The 27149-nt window shown below is 41.6% G+C and overlaps 2 protein-coding genes across 3 annotated transcripts in view; one reads left to right on the plus strand and one right to left on the minus strand.

Moving 5' to 3' along the window:
• The window catches only part of LOC147253419 (uncharacterized), a 25349-nt gene extending 20561 nt beyond the window's left edge, over positions 1 to 4788 (minus strand). Inside the window, exons 1-6 of one of the 2 annotated variants that reach the window (XM_086218588.1) lie at positions 3932 to 4788; positions 3653 to 3762; positions 3403 to 3549; positions 3120 to 3272; positions 2171 to 2283; positions 1862 to 1985 (exon numbers count right to left, since the gene is read on the minus strand). In XM_086218588.1, coding sequence (XP_086074714.1) covers positions 1862 to 1985; positions 2171 to 2283; positions 3120 to 3272; positions 3403 to 3549; positions 3653 to 3762; positions 3932 to 3998 — 714 coding nt within the window. In that variant the 5' untranslated portion in view covers positions 3999 to 4788. The remainder of the gene's footprint in view (positions 1 to 1861; positions 1986 to 2170; positions 2284 to 3119; positions 3273 to 3402; positions 3550 to 3652; positions 3763 to 3931) is intronic. The other variant, XM_086218589.1, reaches the window with a different exon arrangement.
• mindy3 (MINDY lysine 48 deubiquitinase 3) lies at positions 4409 to 24688 on the plus strand. Its single transcript, XM_086218587.1, has 16 exons — positions 4409 to 4586; positions 5018 to 5357; positions 5586 to 5665; positions 6325 to 6385; positions 6478 to 6684; positions 6845 to 6896; positions 7459 to 7573; positions 7743 to 7816; positions 7935 to 8014; positions 8234 to 8304; positions 9141 to 9221; positions 18055 to 18127; positions 19791 to 19863; positions 22139 to 22226; positions 23057 to 23128; positions 23824 to 24688. Exons 2-16 carry the CDS (start codon positions 5267 to 5269, stop codon positions 23971 to 23973), a joined length of 1368 nt encoding a protein of 455 aa, XP_086074713.1. The 5' UTR covers positions 4409 to 4586; positions 5018 to 5266; the 3' UTR covers positions 23974 to 24688.
• The last annotated feature ends 2461 nt before the right edge of the window (positions 24689 to 27149 follow it).

The raw sequence follows: 27149 nt of genomic DNA on the forward strand, positions 1-27149 counted from the left end.
TCCACAGTGGTAAATTCTAGATGTTCTAGATGACCTCTGAATTGAAAGGAGATAGTTCTTTTTTTTCCACTAATGTTAATAAGAGGGTTTCTGGTAGCTGGATGTGGGATGTCGTCAAGGTTCTGGAGCCAGCCTGACCCCTACAGCTTGTAGCAGGTACTGCTGCTCCACTTCTGCTCTAGTGTTCAAACACTCCATATTTTTTAAGTGAGACATGAGGAACAGGGCTGCAAGTCATAAATTTAACTATCCAATTACACCAATGATTATTTTAGCTATTAATGAATGAATCCTTGTCTTATAAAGATCAGTTCTGGTCTGACAAACTGCTAAAAATCAAAAGTTACTCAGTTGTGATTCTATTAAAGCACAAAAACACCACTACACTTCAGAAGCTTCACTAATTAATGCAGCTCTAAGAAAGAATAATGTCTCCAGGAGCTCTCAGCAGTGAAAAATTAGCGCAGGCTAGCTGTGCACACTACATCTTGTTTTGTTTTCCCAGAATATTTTGAGCTAATCAGATTATCCATCATTTGCTATGATGTTTTATATTAGCCTTTATGAGAAGGAGATAAATGCATCTTATTAAATTATGGGTTTGTTTGTTTGTTTTTTTTAATCTCACCATTAAATCAAATTGAGGAGAGGAGATTGTATCCATGATGGCGGGAAAGATTACGACTTAGCAATTTGGAAAAAAATATGTGCTTAGTGTCTTACAGAAATAAAAGCTCATCTATTCACTGTAGCCTTAAATTACTACTTGAAATAGATTAACATACAATACATACATATCTCTCTATGGAATTGCAATGAAACGCAAACAGAATAATTAGGGATTTTTTGTAAATGCAAAATGGGTGAACTTTTTGAGAGTGAAAATACAAAATTTATTGTAATTTCAAAACCAGAGAAGTTAATCATATCATTGGAAATGGGTGAAGAAATTAGTAAATACTGTTTTAAAAGGTCTTCTTTTTTTAAAACCATCCCTACAGAGCACTGCACTACTCATTCTTATAATTCATGTTTCAGACATGCTATGATGAGGTTGTAACTACTTCAGATAAAATTAATGAGTGTGGAGCTGTAAATTCAAAGTTATCATGTCTCGCCATCACTTCAGCACATAGATAAGCCACTGACATCGATGGAAAAGTCAAGTCAGATCCTTTGATTTCATATCTATCTCTGTAATTATAACTCTTAAGTACATGTGGGGGGTTTTTTGGACTCAAATCTTATCCGTCAGACTGAGGGATAAATATAAAATGAATAGCTAAACAGCATCATATTTCATTGCACATCATTTTACAACACAGGAGAATCTGGGGTTTATCATCAGTCTCGAAAATTCATGAAAAAACTAAATGGTCCTTTTATAATCAAAAGATTTATACTTGAATGTTTTAAGACAGAAAATACAGTCGGCACAATGAATATTTTCATATTTTGATGCTCTACCTGTTTGTCCTTTACATCTTCTTGACTTGATTGCTGTCTCCCTTTTATATTTTTTCAAACTTCAGGATTTTTCAAAAATAAAGACGCTATTTTAATACGTTCTTCCAAACTCCCTCTCAGAAACTCGCTCTTGGAGAACCTTTTTTCAGTCCAATCTGCTGCTCTCAAATTTCTCTATCTCGTCATCTGAAGACTTGCACCTGAATGATCTGCCCAGTAATTAACATTTCTATCGGCATGACCTGTCAGTGTGTGTGTGTGTGTGATAATGTAAATGTCCATGTGCTGATTAATGGCGTACAATTCAATTTGCTGAGAGTAATTAACTCAGCAGATTCCTGCTTTAATGTGGTGATAACTCATCCTGAGAGTGTGTGTGCATGTGTGTACTGACCTGATTTTTCTCTGTACTGAACAGGTAGCTGGCCATGAGTTGTAGAGCTTCAGGGTTGTCATGGTGATACTGTAATGCTCTCTCAATCAACTCTCTGCACTTGTCTGCAGCTCCCTCCTCCATGCTGCATACACACACGAACAGAGAGAGAGAGGGAGAGAGAGAGAGAAAGAGAGAGAGAAAGTGTGAGAGAGCGAGTGAGAGGGAGAGAGAGAGAGTGAGAGTGAGAGTGAGAGAGCATATTAACAAAGGAGTGACAGAAAAGTGAGATTAAGAAGGTCAGATGTTTTTAACATTATTCTTGAGTACCAGAGATCTGTCAGGTAGATCTCAGCCATGGAGCAGTAGGCCACACTAACATCCTTCGCTGTCGGGAGCTCTGGGTCGTCATCCAGCGAGGCAGCAGCTCCAGCCTGAGCCTGCTTAGAGGACGGACGGCAGATGATATGAAATTGTGCCAAATTTCTATAATTATTTTTTTCAGATGTGTTTTTTTTTTTTAACTCAAAAACGAGGTTAAGTTTTCATGATCAGTTACCCTACAATCCAAAAATTATTATAAAACTTGTGGTGTTTAGTCAGAACAGACTTAATTAAAAGGGTCACTGAATAGTGTGATAATTTATCCTCAAAGCCTTACAAACAATCAAACCAGATGGGTTTATTTGTGTGACACCAGGATGACAAAAAGTGAATAGGTGACACAAAGACAACAAATAGATCATATTTGTTTAATCTTACAGACAGGAAGTAAAGCCTGATGGCTTTCTGGAACTTTCTGCTCCTGAAATCTCTTTTGTACCTCTTGTAACATAAAAGTCTGTGCAAACCTGGGTGAGTGACCGTTAATTACCACCAGGCTTTGATTCCTATCTGTAAGACTTAATTGAGAGTTTAAAAAGTCCTTCAGTCGCTTAAGAACGAATTTAATCCGTGTAACGTTTAGTGAATGAGGCCCAGTGACAAAGTCAAAATGACGGTTTTGATACGTTTCGGTTAGTAACCACTTGCCAGCCCTGAATATATGGGGGTATTCCTATTTCTGGATTTTAGTTAAATATTGCACTTTGATGACATGGAAGCACAATTATCCACTCAATCAAAAAGGTGTTGGGGAACTGACATTCATCGATCATTTCAGACATTGTTCAACAGCACCATCTTGTGAAAATAATTTACATCACACAGCCATAAGTTCAGTTTAATAATTCAGGAAAGCATCAAGAGAACCTGTGTTGGTATCAGTGTGTGTACTCACATTTGTCTGTGCTTGTTTGTCCAACACGGAGAGTAGAACTTGTATTCCTTTGGTGTAGTAGTCAACAGCCTCCTGGCCGGTGTGGATCTGTCCCAGGTACATGTACTTACTGTGGCCTGCGTCTGGACTCAGCTCCACTGCACGTAGAAATACCTGCAGAGGCTTGGTCAAGGATGCTAAAACCATCAGCACATTCTGAAATACTGAAAAATATTGTCTTGTTTTCACACTATTGACAAATATGCAAATAAAAAAAAAGACAAAGGATCTGCAGTTAGGATATTCCCTTCGCTTTCTGTGCGTCTCCAAGTTCAGAGAAGATGTGTCCCAACAAGTCCAGAGCTTGCATGTTGGTGGACTCCAGGTCTAAAGCACGTTGACAGTAAAGACTGGCCATCTCAAAGTCAAAACTGTCCATGCATTCTTCTGTCTGCACAATAGATGAACACACCATGTACAACAAAAATGCAACAGTCAGAAACACAAAATATAAAAAAAACATAGAAACATTACACATAAATTTTCAATGAGACCTTCTCAAGTAGTTGTTGTACGGAGTATTTCTCAGCTGTCTTCCTCTTGGCTTTTTCGTGCATTCTTATTTTCATCCTTTCCTGTGGTGATAATGCCACAAATCCAGCATCTAGAGTGATTTATTCAAGAGAAAGTGTTAGTTTGGTCTCAGTTTTTGTTCTAAAGTCAAGAGCTGACATCAGACCACAACAGGTTCCATCTCCAGTCATATATGACACATATATCTATGTTACATATTGTAAACATTTAGTAAACTGTGAAACTACTAAAGAACTTACCCTTACTTGGGCGCTTGTCTTTCCTTTTCGGTTTGTTTTTCTTTTTGCCCTTAGCCTGTCCTCCCATGGTGATGAAATGTATTTATCTTTCTAAAATTTCGGTCTAAAGTAAACAGGACTAAGACTCTCACGCGTGGAAAGCACAGTGAAGCTGAGAGACATGCAATGCGCATGCTCTAAATGATGACTTGGAAGCTGCTACGGGAACGTGAAGTGGACAAAAAGGTAATTCAACGATTCTAAAATAAACGTTCAGTTTTTGACACAGGGGAAAAACTAATACGGTGAAATACCGCACGAAATTGTTACCCACTTTTTAAAAAGCGTTTGCTTGTGCCTTCTTTTTTTCTTTCTTTCTTTTTTTTAACACATATCTAAAACACCTCTCCTAAAACCGGTGCTGATGATTCAAGGCGGGCTTTGCAGGAATGAACAGGTCTTATCCGGGGGCGGATTCTTGGATGACTGACGAGCTCGCAGACCAATGACGCAGCGCGTTGAAAGCGTACCCCTCAGCGCAGATAGATTTCAACCAATTGGAAGCTGCGTTTAGGATACGCAAAGGTTTTTTTTTCAACTCTGGTGTAAATAAACGAATGACAGAGACGCTAGTGAAATCCTGAACGAAATTCATATACTCGACTGTGTATTTAAGGTAAATAAGCTTTACCGTTATCCGATTGAAAATAGTCTTAGCTCATGGCAGCTACCTGCATCGTTGTTGTGTGGGAGGCAACTGCATTTTAAGGGAATGAATGATCTGCCGTTACTCCTAGTAATGCTAATGCTAATATGCGACATCACCGAGTCTACTCAGCTTTTAAAATGTATTTGCGCGCACTAATTTCATAATAATGCAACAAGGAAACAATGCAACGTCAGCTCCCCCTGCTATTTCATATATTGCTAGGCAGCCCTCCAACGTTTACTGTTGGACTGGCTGTTACGTTCACCTAGCTTGTTTAAACTACTCTTCCATCGCCCATTATGAATTAAAATGTTCCATTATGTGCTTTTAGAAAAATCAAGTTTTGTCATACACCTTAACCACAGCGTCACGTAATGTTTTGTCCCATCACTTGGCAGGCTGCTGTAGCTACGTTGATGTCATTCCTAGCCGCCAGGTACCTGCCAGACCCTCGAGGAACACTGTGTAACCGTGAGTTCCACACAGGTAGCTTGTGGCCGATGCCACAGGCTCGACCTGCCCAGAGAAGTGGATTGTCTACCAGGAGAAGAGCGAGCACGTTGGCCCCCACCAGACCCCAGTTGTCCTCGCCTGGCTGTTGGACTGGAGAGTGAGAGGCAGTGGATTTACCTGCAGTGAAAGCTACCATGTCGGAGTTAAATAAAGAGGTGGTGGATTTAGTTTGGGGGAGACCCTCCGCTGGAGTCTCTGCTGCTATCTTTCGCAGATGGACACAAGGTATGATCCAGTACTCTCATAGAGCAGAAAAGACAATTATATTGTAGTGAAATAAGAATATATAGAATTTAATGTACATTTTGGTTACATTTTATATTGCGTTTTCCTTATTTACTGTTTTCTGATGATCTATCCTTTCGCTGCTACAACACTTAAACATTTACTCTCTGTTGGACCAATGAAGGATTATTTTTGAAGTTGTAGTCACGTCTTTTCTCTTTAACACAGGGTTTGTCTTCAGTGAGAATGAGCACACAGCGCTGGAGCAGTTTGAAGGAGGGCCATGTGCTGTCATTGCACCTGTCCAGGTATAGGGGTCCATTTCAGTTCCGCTCCAGTATGACGACCAGCCCAGTTCCATGCTCCACTGTCTTCTACATACTTTACCCACTGCAAAGCCCTCTGTATACTCAGTGACCAGAGGTGTAATTGTGTTGTGAGGAATGGGACAATGTTTTTGCAACATTCAATTCTTAAGAGACCTGTCATTTAAAATTGAATTGTTAAAATACAGTCGGCATCACTCTCGACTCAATGTCATGCTGATGGAAGGTTAAGCAATTTTTTTTTTTTTTAAGGCAAACACTGCTGGGGTTTCACAGGAAACGTGTTGTTTCAATAATCTCCCAAACAGGCACTAACAAGGAGTTGTTTTTGTACATTTAAAAGTCGGTCACCATTCACTTCAATTGTTTGGGAGTTTCCTGCAGCCTCTTTCCGTCTGAAACTCCAGCAATTTATTTGTGAACTAAAAAAAACTTCACCGGACAATCCATCAGCATGAGGATGAGTGGATAATGACTAAATTTTAATTTTTGGGTACACTATCCCTTTTAAATTACTCCTGAAATCTCACAGAATTTAAATTGTAAGTGCGTTTACATTGGTCAAACAAAACTGAGCAAGTGTAACATATTGCAGAACTCTGTTGTTACAAATGTGAAAGCTGGAAGTGTCTCTTTTACAGGCGTTCCTCTTGAAGACCATTCTTTTTAACAGAGAAAGTTCCAACTGGAGACACATGTCAGGTAGATTATCCATTAAAATCAGCAAAACCCCTGGCTTTTTCTCTGCTCATATGACTTGTTTTATAATATCTATTTGTCTTTATGCTTGTTAGAGGAGGAGAAGAAAACAGCCCTGTGTTCCACGCTTAGCGAAATCCTGGAATCAGCTTGTTCCAGCTCTTCCACAGGGTTCTGCCTGGTGATGTGGGCAAAGGGGCAAAGCCCACATACCAGCGCAAACACTAATACACAAACACAGTCACAAACACAGGACACACCGGAACCGGCGAGCAGCCAGCCACTGCAGGAGCAGCAACCCAGTGAGTCCTTCATCTGTTACAAGATGCACAAAGATGAAATCTCTCTCATCGATCCAAGCAGCATCGTGATACATTAAAGACAAATAGAGTTCATCTTAACAACTAACTACTCAACGCTGTGTTCTGTGTCATGCTCTGATGCTACTGTGTGTTTTCTTAGCTGCTTTGGCTGTTGAGGACCTTGGCTTTGAACGATTTCACAGTGTTCTTCAGTAAGTGACACTAAATATTCTCACCACAGCTTACACCTTGCATCTCTATTCTCGTGGCTGGCTGTTCTTTTTGTAGATCAGTGTAGAATTGTTCAGCACTGAGATGGAGAACTACACATTTCAACAGAGGGAGGTGTTGGATTCATCTAGTCTGCAAGAACTGGCTTTCACACTGAATTAGCTTTTTCACTCTGCTCACAAGTTGCAGACTCAGCACTTTAATTGATTGCTTAATAAAAAAAACCTCTCACACACCCATACCGTCCTACATACTGTATACACACACACGCACACACACTAAATGATTGCTTTGCCACAGCAATATTGAAACTTCATCACATAGCATACTGCCAACTGAGACCACAGTCAGCAAAAAGCAATGCTGACTCACAGCCAAGACCTTTACTAGTAAGCTTGACAAAAGAGGGAAGTGGCACCAAACAGGCAAGTTAACCTCTTGAGCATATTGAGAAATTGATCTGCTATCAGTTCAGCATGACCATTGTAATTATTGTCTAATCAACCTTGATGAAACATTCTTTTGTTTGTTTCACTCCTGCAGCAAGCGGTCGCTCATGTCGGTGTCTGATCTGAGAGAGGAGGTGTTGTCTCTCTACCACACCTGGAGGGGGTGCTGTGGAGTTTTGCTTTTCCTTTACTCTGTCATCCTCACCAAGGTACAATTTCTTTATGTCAAAATACTGATGGAAAACTAATTACGTAATCTGAAGTTTATATTAAATCACCCATATGTACATATACATTCATTTTCCTCTTTTGTTAAAGTTATTCTCTTGTGTGCCACATCAATGTTAAGGCTTGTTTCTGCTGTTCTTGTCTGCACAGGGCATAGAGAACATAAGAAATGAGATCCAGGACACAATGGAGCCCCTGATAGACCCTGTGCATGGCCACGGCAGGTACCAAAACACACACACATGGGGAGCCATTATTGTATTTTTCCATGGTACCGCCAGGAAATCACCATGATTTTATGTGCAATGTTTCTCATGCTACTTTTCTATTTTAATTTTACAGTCAGAGCCTAGTGAACCTCCTTGTAACAGGTCACGCTGTCTCTAATGTCTGGGATGGAGACAGGGAATGTTCTGGCATGAGTAAGAGTTTTCATAAAATGTGAAATTATTGCATTCACACAAACGCATTCACACTCACAGAACCCATTTTAGTGGTCCCACATCTTAACCACATCCACAAGAGGGCAATAACTCTAAGAGCCAATTGCATTGCACAAAAGCCCAAATTAATACCAGTTTTGACTGATGTGACAAATTTAGAATTTTTTTCAGCTCCTTTTCTGTCTGTCTGTGTTGCAGAACTACATGGTATTCATAAACAGGCATCAGTTGGCTTCCTCACACTGATGGAATCTCTACGCTACTGCAAGGTACAGACGCTGTTCACAAACCAAGACTGATGATGACTTGTGATGGCCAACCACTGATTAAAATCAGAGAATACAAATAAACAGACATGAGCTCACATTTGCTTATGACTGTGACATGTTGGATATTTCCAACATAAACTATAAACTACTGAGCTCCCATGTGAAAATTGCTATAAAAAAACACACACACACACACACACACACACACACACCCCCCTTGGTCTGGTACAGTGAAAATTACACACTTTCTCAAAATAGACCACAAAAGAGATTTAAGATATCTTTGACGAGACACCATTTAGTCTTGATGGAAAGTAGGAATCTTGGCTATTCATTTATTCATCTCTGCCAATGTAAATAGAGTCGAGACATGAAACATGCAGCTAAAATATGTAAATAGCTATCCGCCAGAGTGACAAGCGTTGTGAAGAGGGATTTGGGAACCAACTTTGTATCATGTCCCGGAAGAGTTGCTCCACTTCTATTGTTTGTTTTTTTCCTCTGTTATTGTTTTAATAGTTGGCCATTTTATTGATCTGCTGCTGCAGCTAAAAGTAACGAATGGGAGAAAATACCAATAAAATTAGGTATAGCCAAATATTTGTAATAGTCTTCCTATCACAGCTAGCTATTTTTCATTTGTTGTTCATTTACACTGGAACATGATGCCTCATAATGACTCATGAACCCATGTTAAACATTCATCAGTATCTGATTCATTAAGAAAACAACATTGATATAGACATTCTTTTGATTTACATTCTTTACTCATTCCGTGTGTGTGTGTGTGTGTGTGTGTGTGTGTGTGTGTGTGTGTGTGTGTGTGTGTGTTTCAGGTTGGGGCATTCCTTAAGTCTCCAAAATTCCCTATTTGGATCCTTGGCAGTGAAACTCATCTCTCTGTGTTTTTCACGAAGGCAAGTTCAATTCACACGTTCATAAGCGAGCAAATCACATTGCTCATTCGTGGACACACACACACACGCACACATGCTGTATGTTAAAGGAGCCAGTCTTCTCAGTAGGGTCAGACAAGCCAAAATATGGAATGTGCTTAACAGATTTAATATAGTGCAGGTCAGATATCAATTTGAAGGGGGAAAAAAGAATCAGAGGAGGAGGAGGGAGTGAGCACAGGAGATAGTCATATAAGGCCAGAGCTGGTTCTTGGCTTTTCACTTTTCCAGCTATAAAAAAATAGCTGTGTCCAAAAAGTTCTTTAACAAGTGCATGCAGTCATCTCAGTTATTACACATCTAGAAACAACTGACAATACAGCCCAGCTTATCAATCAACTGAATAACAGATTTGTAGTTTCTAATGTACAGCCAGGACATATAATACTGAATGAACTTCATTGTCTATAAAACAACATTGCCCATATGTAACATTGAAAGAGTTACTGGTTGTAATAATTCCTTGTGTCTCTACTGGCCACTAAACATAGCAATTCCAGTGTAAGGAATGTAGTTCTTGCTCTTTTTCAAATACATTCTGAAGTTCAAACAAAGCTTCTGCAGTCTGTCCGTCAAATGAAATCAGTATCTTCCAAAATTACAGTCTCATCAGTTCAACCCCCCCCCCCCCCCCCCCTGGGAAACTGCTTAACTGCAGTTGCGGGACTGTTAGAAAAAAGGGAATTCCATCCTTATAAATGACTTATTAAATATGCCTCATTATAGCCTCGACTGGAGTTACTTAGGAGTTATTTTTCTATAAAGAAATAAGACTTGATTTTACCCCATCACTTCCAGTTAAATCACTTTACAGACAGAGGGAATGATTACATTCTGTTCTGGTACCATAAATGTGAATATTTCCAGCTGTTCTGTTTTATATCTCCGGAAAATAAATGGTATGTCGACTGTTGTTTGGAAAAAAACAAATAATTTGGAAGTGTTGCATTGGGATCTGGGATTTTGCGTCGGGCATTGATTTTGACTTATCTTTTTTTTTTTTAAAAAAAAATGAAAATGATAGTCAGTTGAAGCCTCTTCCTTTTTCGATCAACCACAAGCAGATGTTGTATGTGGCCTCGTTGGTATTGTTGGTAAGTGTGAATCTCATCTTTTTAAATTCAAACAATACGGATCGCAAATATTTCTTTTCCTTCATTGCACACGTTCATAAAAGCACTGGGAATCACTGGCCAACTGTACTTGAGAAGAATTTTTCCTCTGAAAACCCACTTGGGCTGTTTTCTGATGTTCACCAAGTTTTTCTCATTTTTGGGGGATTTTTTTCTCACTTCAAAACAGAATTAACACACGCTTTCGCTTTCAATGACATGTTTGTGTAACATGTTTTATTATCGCGTTTTCTTGTATTCTGCAGTTGCAATTTACAGTAGCTTTAGTTTCTCATTCATCACATTTCTACTTACTTATTTTCATACTTTGCAAAGTATTTTGATCCTAAAATGAGTAGACTACACCACCAGTCTAGTTCACATCAGTTATGCTGCTTGTGGGCTCAGGTTTGCACTGCAGCTTTGCATTACTGTTGAGTGGTAAGTTTTCAAATGAAACGCTATTGTTAATTCATGAGTTTTGGCTCAAGCATCTTTTCGTTGGGATTTTACATCTGGCGCTACTAAACATGACGGCGACTCAACGCTCCTCTTCGGTCCTGGCGATTCAGATTGATGAGGTTTCTGTTTGTGATGATGTTCACAATTAGAAAGGGATCTGTCGGAGCAGGGAAATTTGATGTCAGGAAGCTCAGACAAAACTGAACGGCTCGTTCTATAAGGAACCCAGAGAGTTTTTGGAGAAACTTCGAAAAAAAACACACACACAGTTTTACACCACAAAGTATAGATTGCACACATCCTTATTGAGGTCAACCCTGCTGATTCGAGTTCAATGAAACCGGTGCAATTGAACATGTATGAATCATCAGACTCCAAATTGTGTGGTTAATGTGTGTGTGTGTGTGTGTGTGTGTGTGTGTGTGTGTGTGTGTGTGTGCGCGCGTGCGCGCGCAATCAACTTGCATCTCTGTCAGTGCATCCATAACCTTCCATACAGCTGTAGCTGGTGTATTAAGGCTGGCAGGTTTACGTGCATCAATCCTCCTCGGCACTCTTGTGAAAATGGCACCAGAGAGAGAAAAAGGTCCCAGGCAATCACCTCCATCATGACGCCACACCATTCATCTACCATTGATTAAAAGATCACTTACATGGATAAAACTCAAGCCGCTTGCCGAGTGAATCACATGTTGCTTCAGTGATGACCCAAAGTCGTCATGCATCCGCTGATGACTTACCGATTTGCTACAACTCCCCAGGCCAGCTCTAGTGACATGTTCACGTATGTGCACGCACACACACTCACATTCGAGAGTGCAGGGAACCTAATCCTGATTAGCATTAGCATTGTGTGTGCGTGTGGCTTCAGGTGGCTTCCTGTAGGGATATGTGATTCCAGAGTTCCCATCTGGATCCATTTGTCTTGTTGGAGAACTCTCTTGAATACACACACACACACACACATGCATGTATGGTGACGTACACAGCTTACACTGCACTCTGCTGTCAGAAATAGGCTGTACAACAGTGAGCCCAAGGGTGCTCAGCTGGTAGACCTCAATCTGCCTGACCTTGTCTTCCTTGACAGTAAATCTGTGTTTCGACCAAATTCACAGTAAACTGATTTCCCAGGCTTTGGAATTTAAAAAAAAAGTGCTACCCGGTTATGTAGCTCTAAGGCCCGATATAGCGCCATCCCCTACAAAAGCAGAACATTCGATCCCTGCCTCTGATGTGTCAGCGGCTCCTTCTGTCTGCCATGGGGGACGGGTGTGAATTCCCCCGAGTTGTCGTCAGTGTGTGACTGTGGCTTTCAGACCATCAGCTTAATGGCATTAGTGTTTTTATCTAATCTACCTCCACAAAAGCCATTCCACCATCTCTGATCCCAACTGCACCCCCCCCCCCCACACACACACATACATACACTCCATCTTTTGTTGCATTAGTGTGTGCGTGTGTGAATGTGTGTGCGCGCGTGTGTGTGTGTGTGTGCGCGTGCATGCATGTGAGACAGAGACTTGAGTGTGCATAATGGAATGTAATGGGATCTGGTTTTGGACAAGAGTTTCTGAGACACCAGGGGAGGAAGGAAAGAGGTTAAAAAGAAAAAGATACAGACAGATACAAGGTGAAGGAGGAGAGGACTGGATAGGACATATCACGTATGATGTTAGAAAACAAAGTTTCTGTCTTCTTTTCTTTTTGCTGTCCTTTGTCTTTGCCTGTTCACTCAGAACTCACTATGTCCTTTACCTAAGTAGAAGTGGTCCACTGCACACCTCAACTAACCTCTTGGGATTATTGGTCCCTGATGGGAATGAAAGAGGAAGGATGGAAGTAGGAGGGAAGGATGCACTTTAAAGAAGAGCGCAGTGGTCACTCAGGAAAAGGGGTGGTGGTCTTGTGATGCTCTGTTGACATTTCTCATCAATCTCCACTGGCTGAGTGATGGGGTCCACAGGCCGCATCGCTCCTTCTCAGGGGACGTGTGTGTGTGTATGTGTGTGTGTACAGTAGTTGTGTTGAGGGTCAGTGATTTATTAGAGGAGAGGGTGATCTCTGTGGTGCTCTGGGTGCAGCTAACAGAAATGACAGGAAACACATGCTGGTCAGTTTACACCCTTTATTATTAGAGCTGGGAAATCGGCGGGGGAATATAGGAAACAGATGCCGATACGAACGTTATTCAGATATCAGAGATGAGGATACTGACCCAGATTCCATTCCACAGCTTGTACTGCATCCCCAAACCACCATAACATAACATGAAACGCATCAGCGAGGAGTTAAACTGATTCTCTAAACACCTTGTTTCACTGTGACACATTATATAACAGATCACACTCTTGATATACTGAAACAAAAAATAATGGTTTTGCTGGTTTTTCATTTCAGTTCAGTCAGAATCATTATGATGGACAGCAAAAAGAGGAAAAGTAAATAGTGTGGAAAAAGAAGAGCCAAACACACCGAAATGCAATAGTCAGCGCAGAAAGAAAAAGTAATTTTAAGATGATCTTGGTAATTTAATTTCCAGTTAATACTCTCTTAGATTAAAACATGATGATGAAAACGAACATAATGATGGTAATAAAATGTCAAGATAACAAACTTCAACAGGATGAGAACATTTCTTCTGGATTAAGGAGGATTACTTTCTGTTTTTCAGAGGATCTCAGGGCGCAGGCCACACACAAACACAAAACAGCAAAAGCGGTGTACATTAACAGTCATTAATAATCTGTGACAGGTCAGACCAAGGGCCATTGTAGCAGGATGAAAGGATGTCTGTGTCCGTGTGTGTGTGCTGCATTATCCTCCCTTTTCCCCTGTGTATTGTTCCTTGTTATAGGACCCTTCATTACGCTATATAACTGTTCTCTAGTGTCTCCTCTCTTTCACACAGTCTTTCACATCAATGCACTTCCATAAATCACCACTTTTTCCTGTCATTATTACACAAAAAGACAAACAGTAGATATTGCACGCACTTCTTTTATACAGCAAACGAGATCCGATTTCCATTGTGCGCTGCACTTGCAATCGCATGGGATGGATGCAAGTTAAGGTGAAAGAAACAAAAGCAAGCACTGTACAAACACGCACGCACACACAGAGTCTACTTAACAAGCCTGACAGAGTCCCTCCTCAGCCTGTCATGTCGTGAGGCTGTCGGTGCCTGTGAGGAACAAGGCAGGAGACACTGTCCGAGACCCCTGCTTTGTTGTCTTGAAACCGATCCCTTCAGACTCGCTCTGTGGCCACTCAAAGCCTCTCAGCGTATACAATAGTTCTTTGGGTAGACCGGAGGGAAAGCAAGAGTAGCTCTAGTAAAGTACCCCCAAATGTCCTTCCTAAAGTAGCTACCTGAATGTGGAGATAAAGAAGGAAAAAGGCGAGGGAAGAATAGAGGAAAAAGTCAAGGGTGGGTAGGGAGGAAATACTCCAACTTTAAAGTACCTACTTAACATCGGAAATGGCTGGTAAAACAGGAAGAATCAGGAAAAAAATATTACACGAAAAGAGTTGTTCTCTTAAGTGAGCTGCTTAGTCTGGTGGAGCGTGCGCCACAGGCACAGATGGAGAGGTGAAGGTTAAGGCAGTGGACATTCATTTAATGGTGTGGGAATGCATCTTGAAACCTGGACATAAGCTAGCTTTGTCCCAGAGTTGGTGCTCTGTTTTTGTTTTGTTTTGTTTTGTTTTGGGGGGTGTTATTTTTTTTGTACAAAATGGATTTTCAGTTCAATGCCTGACATAAGGTCCGTGGTTAATACGGGATTAAGATACTGTGTAAATATTACAGTTTAATTACCGCAATAATCCAAAATCCAGTATAAAATCCCGCTAGTTTTTAGTCAAGTGAACCCATGGTAATGCGAACATCAGGCTTGGCCTATGAAAACGGGTCATAAGGTAATAAGTTTCTTTGCAAAATGCTGATTTTGGACATACTAACATTTCAAAGCATCCCAATTGTGTCAACATAAGGATTCATTTTATTTTCAAAATAATGACGTAACAGATGCATCGTTGTGGCAAGCTTTGATTGTAGCGTAGCTAATTTCCTGTAGGGAAAATAGGAGGAGCGAGTGTCAGTATTAGAGAGATGTTGACAATGTTTCTATGTGGATGGAGAATATGAACATTCTGTCATCAAAATATGATTCCAAACTGTTAAAACCATTTTTTAAGATGTATCAACTATTAAGTTCAAAATAGATGGTCTGGATCACAGATGTAGATGATTTCTGAATTCCTAAACGTTCTCCTTTCAAACATTTCGCATGGATTGGAGGAATTTGTTTGAAATTCATCTATGACTTGAAAAACACAGCAAATAGCTACTTCCTGCCAGTGGCCCAGGACAGTCTTAACGATCCAGGATCTAGAATTTGATCAAGATCACTTTTGGAAGTTAGTCACTGTTCCTAATAATGATATTACAACTTTCCTTCGAATTTCATCAAAATATGTCCACCAGTTTTGGAGGTATTTTGCAACGGAACCAACAGACAGATGGAGGGAATCAGCATTTTGAACGTAACAGTAACTAAAGGGGCTCAATAGTCAACCTTCCACCCCCTAAATCACGCCGCTCTTCGGTATGGTGCACACAGTAAGGTCAGATTTGGTCTAGTGGAACTCTTCTTGGCAATGTGATGTCGCCGGCTGTTTAACAGCACACGCTTGATTTCAATTCATGTATTCTGTTTTTCACAGAGAAGATGTTCTGCATTACTTTGTGTATTTAAGTTCTCAGGGTGATGCGCATGTGTGTTTTTCTTGCTTTGTTCCTCTGTTGAGTAGTTTGTTGTTGCTCTGTTAAGAGGGTCAAGGGTACGGGCCAAGAAGTTGGACTGTAGGGATCGGAATGTGCTCCTTGATTTCACATACACACACACACACACACACACACACACACACACACACACACACACACATTTACGGTTACCAGGTCTTTGCACAGGCCAGTGTCATTTTACCATATGTCTTTATGTTTGTGCTTACAGAGTAAGTAAACAAATACTTGTTTGCAATAAACAAACCTAAATATTATGCAGCAACACAATGGCACGCGCTCACACACACACACACACACACCTTCCCTGTTGAGTCTGTTAGCTCCATGACATGTTTCCCAACTCAGCAGCATCTTCCTCAGGCCTCTAATAAAACCCAGATCAAAGGCAGACTGGTCATCACACACACACACACACACACACACACACACACACACACACACTCACGTCATTTCTGTTGCCATTATCGTCTCTGTGCATGTCGTAACGCTCTTCTGAGTCATGTTTTTTTCTAGCGCACATACTCATTAACCGTGTACTGCTACGTAGAGATCAGGCATAATGGTAGAGTCTGTCTTGTCTGTTGATGAGCACCGACCAGTGCTCTACCAGCTGATTTACACAGAAGGCACCCCTCCTCCCCCGCAAGACAATAAACTCTGACAGTAGTCATTGGACTTCAGCTTCTCATCATGTCTCCAAGACATATTTTCATAGTTCAAACAAAAGGAAGAATTACACGATTTGCGACTCAAGGCGGATACTTTTTATGTCATTCTACAATTATAAAGACATTACAAATTAATTTCTCATGACATGTAGTTGGGCACAAACATTTTATTTCTCCTGGCAGTGGAAAAAAATTATCTTTGTCTACCTCTATAATGGAAACACATATGCATTTGTATCTGATGACAAATGTAGCGTCAGATTTATGGAGTCTGTAATGTTAACAGTCCGGGCTCTGCTGTTCTCTCTGTGACAGATCTGTGTTGTTCACTGGTCTGTAACCTTTTTTTTTTTTTTTTAATCTGAAGTGAAGGCAGCTGGGAGTTCTCTCTCTCTCCCTCTCTCTCTCTCTCTCCCTCTCTCCCTCACACACACACACACACACACACAGTAATAAGTGGACAGTGAAACCTTAGCAGCCTGGATCTGAGGCTCAAGCTTTAATAAAGTCCAGCTAAAGGAGATGAGCAGGGTTCATTTGCTCTCTAAAAACATTGTATGTTTGTCCAGTGCTTTGTTGTCATAAATACCCCCATCATTCAGTGAAAACCCTGTTCCCTCTTCCCTCTCACCTCTCGACACGGTTCATCACAAATTTGTATGTTTTGTTTTTTTCTCATTGAAATATCTCATTTCATCCTGTCGTGGATCGTGTCCCTTCTATCTCTGAGCTTTTCCTCCGCTAATTGTTATTAATTCAAGATAGTCTCACAGAGCTCTGACACTCACCCTTGCACTTGCTGTTGGAAATATATGCTTACTCAGCTGTTTAATTTACTTTTGGGCTTTGGACAGAATCTGACACTGGGTTAGAAACATAAGATAAGAAAGGACATGCAAGGAAGTCTTTATCCCCCAAGCTTAGTTGGAGAATTTGAGAGGTTCGTTCTTCAAATAAACCTGATTGTTCAGTGTGTTGTCCAAACATATCTTGCGTGAAAAGATGCTGTGGTATAAAAGTTGTCCAGTGCGGCCTCACTGCAAAGGTGTCAGATACTGAAAATCTGGAAAGCACCTTGTGGGAAGGTCGTAACGGTACACAGAGGGGAGGAGGTGTTCAGCTAATCAGCACATGCACACACATTTCTGCACTCCCCTGCCAGCACCACACTTTTTAAACTACATCAACAAACGATAAATTGATATTGCCATAAATCATGACGTGTATGTGTATGACTCGATTCCCTGATTGTGTATTTGGAGAGAAAACATGCGGCGTATAAGTATATCAGAAAATCAGGTAATAACTCTGTTGACTCCAGTGATTGCAGCGGCTTCTTAGGTTACTCATGCATTACTCAGAGCATCACACACAAGTGCAAGTTATCATGTGTGGATGCCGCTAAACTAGATGGCTCATGATCTGAGCTAAAACGTCTGGTCTCTGCACCCCTTTGGAACATAACAAGAACGCATGATATTGGAATTCTTGGCAATATCTGATACGCTGTTATTTTACCCGATATTAGCAGATTCTGATATTATTCCTATAAAGACAAGTTTATGTGGTAATTACATTTTGTCCTCTGTCATTACCACGCAGTTGTTCAGCTCGATCTGTTCCAGTTAGTTTTTCATTTAGAAGGTTCACTGACAGCTCTTTCTTCTTGTCATGATCAGTCTCTCACCTTCCTTGTCCCTCTCTCCCCTCTCTCTCTTCTCTCTCTATACCTCTGTCAGCAGGAGATGTCCCTGGTCGGTCCGGAGTCTCCTTCCGAACAGGCCAGGAGGGTCTTCCAGTCATTTGATCCTGAAGGTAATACACAAGCGTTTCTATCATGTTATACATGTCTCACATGTCTCCTCCCTTAATGCCCAGAATATTGTCTTTAAAGATCATTATGTACTCATTAAACTTTCATTCTCAGAAGGCTTCACTTATTAATTGACCAAACAACATCCTGACCCTGTTCTTCTCCCGATTCAGACTTCTTGGTTTGAGCCTTTCCAACCTCTACTGGCCTCTCTTCTCTAGCTCCTTTTTTTTTTTTTTCAATACTTGTCTTCTGCAACAAGCAGAGTGAAGGCTTGTTTCTCCCTTCTCATCTCTGCTGTTGTTGTTTCGGTTGGTCAGATCAGCTCCAGCAGCTGAGTCAACCAGTCTTCTCTCCTTCCCTTTTTTTCCTCCTAAACGTTTCTCTCGTCACTTCCAGGTGACTGGGGTAAAGGTGAAGGGAAGGACAGAGAGAGTGACACAATGATAATAATAGAATGATTAAGATAAAGTCTGAGCTGAAAGGTGGAGTTCTGGTCCAGCAGCGATTATTTATGTCGAATCAAGATTATAAAGTGTTCATGAGCACTGGAGACAAAGAAGTGAAACATTTAGCGTTACCATGGGTTTGTTTTTCTTCTGCTTTGGAGACGAGATGCAGAGATACAAGGAGTAACACTCGAGGCACATCACACACACACACGCATACACACACATTCAGACTAAACAGTGCATACCCTAAGATTTATGTGTTTTTATATAGAAGTGTGCTGTTGTCTGTTGGTATAAACATTCATTATCTTGCTTGTAGGATGCAGATTTGCAGAGATGTGTAAGCAATTTGACAAGAAGATAAATCCTGCCAGCTGAAAGGAGTCTTCAACAAATATTTAAAAATAGCTGTTGGTCATCTTCCACTCTCTTCATCCGTCCTTTCGTGTTGTGCAGTTTTGCAGAGTTCCATATGGTCTCTCTCAACATGCAATCATATGAAAAATCCAGGTGCATCTATAGATGTAAATGCCGTGTGCTGTATATAGACATGCGCTCAACATATGTACGTACTGTAGTTTATACACACATGTTGTAGCCAGCAGTTGAGTACGTGTAAATGTGTCATAAATCTGCTTGTGTCACATGTAGTCAGGACCAGACACACACCGCCGCCAGACGCCGCCTGATATTTGCCGTGTCATGGACCCCGTGGTGTGTATGCGTGTCCTCTCTGCTTGTCAGGTGCATCTGAGAACGGCCTCGACTGAATGGGATTTAGCTATTTGGGAGCAGATAATCGGAGCACCCGTGGGGTTGGTTGGGGGGTTTTGAGGTGCATAAACAACAGGTCACACAAGCTTGCGTGCCAGTGGTTAAATGAGACACTCACAGAATGTAGATGCGTACCCATGCAGAAGCAGATGTTAGTCTTTAAATCTTCTCCTCTCAGGTAAAGCAATCATGTCCATGGAATGTAGGTCAGAGGAAAAAAAAAAAAAAGGACAAGGTGTGTGTTTGTGTGTGTGTGATTTTTGAGTTGTGTCAGATGAGTTCATTCCCCAGGGCCTGCGATGTTAAAAAAAAAAAAAAACGTGTGTGTGCCATATGTAGATAAAGGTTTCCCCTGATTTTCAGCTCGACTGAAGCCTGTATCACATCTAGGGTCAGCCAGGGCCTCAGCCTCTTGTTATGTCTCTCCATCTCTCTCTAGATAATGGCTTCATCCCGGAATCGCTGCTAGAGGACGTGATGAAAGCCCTTGACCTTGTCTCAGAGCCAGAGTAGTAAGTATTTGCATGTCCAAGTCTTTATGCTTGTGTCTGGATCTTAGCTTTTGTGTGTGTGTGTGTGTGTGTGTGTGTGTGTGTGTGTGTGTGTGTGTGTGTGTGTGTGTGTGTGTGTGAGAGAATGTTGTGGGGCACCTGTTCTTCTAAAGTTCTACCTCCTAAGTCACGGCCAGGCCAGGTCAGCAGCCCAGTGCTCATGTTTCACTGGCAGGCTACTATAAAGTAAGACCAGAGAGAGCCTATTATAAAAGCTTTAGAAAAGAGAAGGAGCGAGAAGAGGGAGAGTCCAAAACGGCGGCTTAGAGGGAGATCATTAACGACAGGAAGAAAGGCTGCTAGAGGGGGGAAACACTTTTAAGTGCTGCTTCAAACAGAAGCACGTTCTCATCTGAGGAACACGAAGCCCTTACGCTGCTGCAGCGACGGTGGCGGCGACAGGCCTGGCCAAGTTACTGGACCACTGATGTGCTCTGCAGACCCCCAGATGGCCAACACATCACAACACAGCACTTGGGGGGGGGGGGGGGGGGGACATCTTTCCTTCTTTGCCATACAACAAGAGTGTTATTGCAGCGAATCCACCATGTGATCAAAGAAGAAACTTCTTTCCATGAGGACTTTCATCACATGGAAGATGAATGCAACTTGGGTTTTCAAGTTGTTTGTGATTTACTGTAGTGTTTTGTTTTTTTTCCCGCATTTCCGGCTGTGACAATCAGCTGCTACCACTTGTGATAAAGCATCAGACACTGTTCCCAGCAAAATAACCCTCCCATTGAATAACAGTCGTCTGTTTGTGGCATGCTACCACCATTTAACTGGATAGTACAATCGTCTCTCAGACAGCGCAGCACCGATCGACATAATTTCTAAAACATGTATCACTTAACTACTGTGTCCTATTACTATAGCCATGAAATGTCCATGTCCTATGTACATGAAATCATGTTCTCATTATTTGTGTTTCCATGCGAGTATTTTGATGTGCATTTTGAAGTATTGCATTAGAAGAGATTGATAGAAAAAAAAAAATTTAAAAAAAAAAAACAGTTTTAGAAGACGTTATCCTCACGTTGGGTGTTTTTTGTTTTTCGCATGTAAAATGTGGGATGGGATCATGTTTTTCAAATAAACTCTGACGTGGTGAATCTTTAACGTAACTGACCAGCTGCTTCTGATGCCAGCATCTTCCCAAATATTCAGAAACTTGTAACACGGCTGATACCAGCTAGTAGTTATGAACAATTACAAGTTGCCGTACTGAAGGTAATTCCTCAAACGGTACTTTCTTCTTTGCTAGTAGAGGTCCAAGACGAGCTCTTCTACTGTGTAACAGCCACACGTCGCGTTGTTCTGCCATATTCTGCTGAAAATACACATCGCATATTTTTGTTCACACAAAAAGAGGAAACTCACCGGATTCTTATTTTATTTTTTTATTTTAATTTTTTTTTTTGCATCATTTCCACAGTTTGCTTCAAATTAACTTGACAAACAGAATCACACCGTAGAGTGACACCGAAGCTGAGGCCAGCTTCAAATCACGTGGTGGTAGCTCCTTCGTCAAGAGGACAACACCAGTTAGAAATCATCAGCACACACCAGTCCAGACAGAGAGCATCTGACCTTGTTACAAAGCAAAGAATGGATTAGACACGAGGAGTAGCTGTGGCGCGCTCCAACATCATCATCATCATCATCGCACGCCTGGTCCACTTTTAAATGTCATGTGGTGAATGCCGCAGACTGAGCTCCCCCTCGTCCCCGTCAACACACAGCCGCTCATAAATCAGCGTGTTGCTCAGTGACTGGTAATATCCATAGATGAAGAAGAAAACTGTCTGGGCATCAACATTGCTTCTCCCCTCGCTGCCTTAAAAGGGCAATCGGACCAGATGCTTTTATCAGTTGAATAATAATAACACTGATCTAACTCCTAGGAATGTCTGGAGAGAGAGAGAGAAAGAGAGAGGTATATTTAGTTGCACCACAGTCTTTGTGAAAACATGCACCCTCTCACCAAAACATGCACAATAAGTCCACTTCAACACACTCGTAAATTTTGGCTCAGAGGTTTTCATACTCAGAGCATCACAGATTGTTACTTTTGTGCCGCGCTGATGGCTACTTCCTGCCTTCCCTGCATTATTTATCTTCCTGTACCTTTTGTGTCTCTCTAGATTTGAGCTCACCGTTTTTATCTGCCCCCCATCCCCCCAACCCCTCCACCCCCCTACCCCTCACTTCCCATCTATCTCTCTTACTATCTCAGTGTTAGCCTGGTGAAGAGTAAACTGGATCCAGAGAGCTTGGGTATAATTCTTCTGGGTCCATTCCTGCTGGAATTCTTTCCTGACCAGGTATGTGCGTGCGTACGTACATACGTGCGTGTGTGTGTATGAGTGTGTGTGTGTGTGTGTGTGTAGAAGTGAACCACACCGACGTATATGTAAAGGTCACGTAGACAAGTGACACTAACATCTATTACCCTAGAATGTATTTAGTGCTGTTTTACTAAATCAGAGGCTCTTTAGGCCAAAAAAACATGCCTGTGGTGTCTCATGTGAAATCCATGCGTGTGTGTGTGTTTGTGTGTTCACCATCGTGTGACGTCTTTGCCCCGAAGCTTAGAAAAGAGCAGTTAGACGCCTCTTTACGAGGTAGAGCAAGAGAGGAAGACGGCGAGAGAGAGTGAGATAGAGGGAACTGTGTTAAAGTGATCAGGGCTTTAGGGACTCACCAGAAGAACGGCCCCGAGCCGCAAAGAAAATTATACTACCATTAGCCAACTGGACACACACACTCAGACACACGTGGGATATGGGCGAGGGTTAAATTTCATATATAGGCATATAAACATGAGACGCTGGACACACTCTCAGACAACACACCCTATTAGAATTCTGCACCTTGAAGCCAAAGTCATCCTCATGTGTTTTGGCTCAATGTCATTGTTTAAATGTTTTGGTACTATTGGCTGTTTCACAGTAATTGGAGTTGTGTTTTTTTTTTAGTTTTTTTTTTAAACTTCAGTGCATAAATACACATTTAAATCCAACACGTGGGAAGCTTTGATGGCAGGCAGGGATGTGTTGGTTTGACTTTTTGGTTAAAAAAAAAAGTTCTACCTCTCCGTTACCCTCCAACAGCACCACGGCATGTTTTTCACCTTGCTCTTTGCTCTCTTTAGGATTCAGGAATCCCAGACTCATTTCCCATCTATCACTACAACGGACTTAAACAGTCCAACCACAACGAGAGGGTAAGACGTTCTCAGGTTTTGACACTGCAACTGATGGTACCTCTCATCTTTTCCTGTCATCATTCACACACACACACACACACATACACACAGTTGCAGGCAGCGAGCCCCTCCAGAATAAACAGTTGCAATTACGAGCCTAATAGCCTGTCCATCCATCCAAAACCCCCTGGCTTAGCCTCTGATTTCTCATCACAGTGGCCACTGTCAGCAGTCCAGCTGTGATAAATGGTCAAAGATGGGCCTCTTAAGCCTGCTTAGTTTGATGGATGCTTGTCACAGGATGTAGTTGGTGGCTGTCTGCATGCCTGGTACAAAGGAATATCACTTTCTTCATTTGTCAAAGTGGACAAGTCTGTAAAACAGCTTCTTTCTTTTTTTTTCGGTACTTGTAGTACCGATACCACATGTGTGCCCATACAGAAGCACACACTCATACTTGCACACAGCAGCGAGGCGCCTGTAAAGTTGCAATTCCTTTCCCATGCCTCCAAATGGCTATACCAGAGCTGCCGAGAGTACTCCCTCCCCTACGGCTGATATTTGTGTGTCACTTGCATCCATTTCTCTGCTTTTCACCTCTGACCCCCTTTAGAAAACCTGAAAAAGAGATTGAAAGAGTCACAGCCTGTCAACGCTAGCAGAAAGGGAATGACTGTGTGTTTGACTAAAACAGTGTTAACGTGTGTGTTCAGGTGGAGTACGTTGAGGGGACGGCGTTGGTGCTAGGTTTTGAAGACCCTATGGTTCGCACAGATGACACTCCAGTTAAGCGCTGCCTACAGACCAAGTGGCCCTACATCGAGCTGCTGTGGACCACGGACCGCTCGCCATCGCTCAACTAGCACCGACAGTTTGCGCAGACGGTACACGACCACCTTTCCAGCCTCACCTCTGCACGCTGACCCAGTGAGGTCAGCTGGAGACACACGTGCATTCATGGACTAAAACATACATGCCTGAGATTCACTGTTTCATTCTCGACGACGCAGCAGAAATGCAGCTCACCTTCATGCTATTGTCTGTTCACTGCGGCTTGTAACTTGTCACGCGGGATGCTTACAACAATGATATTGTTTTTAAAAAGAACGGAACGACTGTTTTGTTTTGTTTTTTTGTACATCTTTGCTCTGTGCCAGCACCTCTGCAACAGCTCCCCCCACCCCCCACCCCCACCCACATACAGACCGCAAGGCACTGTTTGGAGAGCAAACTAGAGTGTGTCACCAGATCACATGTACAGACTGTGAAGCACTACTGTTACTGCAGCTACAGGACTGTTTGAAGGGCAAAAACCAAAGCCTTCCACATGAGAACACACACATACATACACACAGTCACACACACACACACATACACAGTCACACACACACACACACACACACACTGCTACAGTGTAGAGGGACCAACCAGAGAACTGCATCTCTGGTCAGGGGGTTTCTTCCATGTTTTGTGTGTGTATGTGTGCTAAATGCACCCCGTGAAGATGGTGGCCAAGTGCTTGTGTATTTATTTATCACACTCAAGGTTCAGGTTATGAAATAAACACTTTTTTTTTGGTTCAAATATGTGTGTCTGTCTCATAAATGTGATTTCCGAACCCTAACGTGGAACAGCGTCAGGTTTCCGAGGTCGGTCTGGATCCTCCGGTCACTAAATCACACAGCAAACTATGTTGGGGGTCTCCAGAGACCCTTTAGTCACTGGAGGCAGTTGACTCTCTGTAAAAGAGACAATATTCTTGTTCACTCAGGATTTACCTAAAGAAGACATGATTTTATTCATTAGTGGTCAGCTTCAGCTTCTCCAGTGGATGTATAACAAATCAAACTCCCGTTTTCTGTAATGCAGGAAAAGAACAATACAATTTGATTTCTCTCCACTGATTTAGGATGAAACCTACATTACTTAACTCCCATTTGTAAATAACTCATGCAGATTGATTAAAAACATTGATTAGATGACAAGGGAGAGAGAAAAACCTTGATTCACTTAAATATCATGATTCTTTGCTATATCAGGGTGTTTTCATGTCCACAAAAAGTCTTAAAATTACAAATATACCATGCTGTGAATATTAAAAAGTCATTCCATCATCTTCAAATTAATTTGTGAGGTCTTAGATGCCAGAAATATGTGACATAATTTCATTGGTCTGTCTTTGAATTTATTTATTTTTCAAAATGAGTCAAGCTCTTATGCGTCAAAGTCAACATTTTGGATGTTTTAAGTTCTTTAATTTTCTCCTGACACGTCCTACCTTCTTTACCTTCCTGAAACCCTGATGATTTGTCTAAAACCAGTCAAATTTTGTTCTAAATTATCTTGAAATGGTCTCAATGCAACGGGCAGCACGGTAGTGCAGTGGTCAGCACTGTCGCCTCACAGCAAGAAGGTTCCGGGTTCAAGTCCCGGCTCCAGCACAGGATCTTTCTGTGTGGAGTCTCCATGTTCTCCCTGTTCCTGTGTGGGTTCTCTCTGGTACTCCAGCTTCCTCCCACAGTCCAAAGACATCAAGAGGGGACGAGGCTGATTGATACTCTAAATCGGCCGTGGGTGTGACTGTGAGTGTGAATGGTTGTCTGTCTCTATGTGTTGGTCCTCCTTCCCTGCCTCTTGCCTGAAGGCTGCTGTGATGAGGCTCCAGCCCCCCGCAACCCTGAACAGGATAAGAGGAAGAAAATGGATGGATGGTCTTAAAGCATTAAATGTAAGTGTCTGTACTTGTAGACACTTGAATTAAATCTTTTATTCCTAAAAAATATTCGTCTTTGACTCAGACAAATTGTTTTCGCACAGGAAATCTATAGTCACACTCAACAGGTTCTAAGAGTTTTGCATGTTTTATTGAGCACTTACATATTCAGTTTCTAAGTTTATATTGTTGAAAGTCTCACTCTGTATGCAATTTGAGGTGCTCTGCTCATTAACTATGATCTCGTGTTAAAAAAGAAAACAAAAATTGGTATAAACCCTTGCGATATAAATGGAAACTACACCTCAATATTTACAGCCTGTTTTTTTTCTTGTTTAATAGAGAAAGAATGTGGATCTGTGTGTGTGTGTGTGTGTGTGTGTGTGTGTGTGTGTGTGTGTGTGTGTGTGTATCTGCAGTTCTTAATCCTGAATGACCAACAGTAAATCTGTGATCAGAATCCACTGGCGGAATGACAGGACGTAACCTGAACAGTATGTGGCTTAAATGTGTGTGTTCCTGCAACTTCAGTGATCCGTGAGAGTTTTATTGGCTGAAAGAAGAGAAAATTATTATTGCTCACAACGAAACTGAGCAGCATTAAAATACTTTTTACCTGGCAAACACCTTCAACTGCATTAACCCCCCCCCCCTCCCATCTGTCAAGTCTCTCCTTTGTGAGAAGACAGAAACAGAAGATTGTCTCTCTGCTCTCCTGCCTTAACATTTTATAGAACTGCATTTTTATTGGTCATCTTTGATTTTACCTGAGAAAGAACAGAGCTCCTCTCATTTCATTGCATGAAAACAATCAGGGAGTTTTATGGAACAAGGGGAGAGAAGTTTGCAGCAGTTAAGTAAAGGAAGTGAGATTGAAATTGACTCAATAAAAAAGTCTTAGAGTTAACAAAAAATGCTTCCCCTCCTCCATTTTTCTGACACATGCCACACTGGCGCTGCACTGTCAGCCTGCCACTGGGCTTTAATTCATCATCAACGTCCCATAAAGCTTTACTAATAAACAGTTTGTTGGAAGTGGGTGCGCGGCCATGACCTGTCACCTCTTTAAAACTGCAGGATATTATTTTCAGCAGGAGTGAAGTTACCTGGCAGTGTGTAAGGAGAAAATCGTCTGGTGTTGAGTGACACACAATGAGACTACTCGCACAGCTCAGTACGTTTCTGCTGCGAAGTGACATGGTAACAAGTAGTTATTCTCAACGGAAGGGAAAACTGCTTTAACTGTTCGACTGAGTTAAATAAAAGGTGGATAATAGACCAAGAATCTTTACGCATGCGTAAATACTTTCCCGCCCAAGTCCATGT

Source organism: Aulostomus chinensis, chromosome 11 (assembly GCF_037954235.1).
Source record: "Aulostomus chinensis isolate RoL2024-O1b breed Wild chromosome 11, RoL_Achi_v1.0, whole genome shotgun sequence".
In the NCBI taxonomy this organism is placed as follows: Eukaryota; Metazoa; Chordata; class Actinopteri; order Syngnathiformes; family Aulostomidae; genus Aulostomus; species Aulostomus chinensis.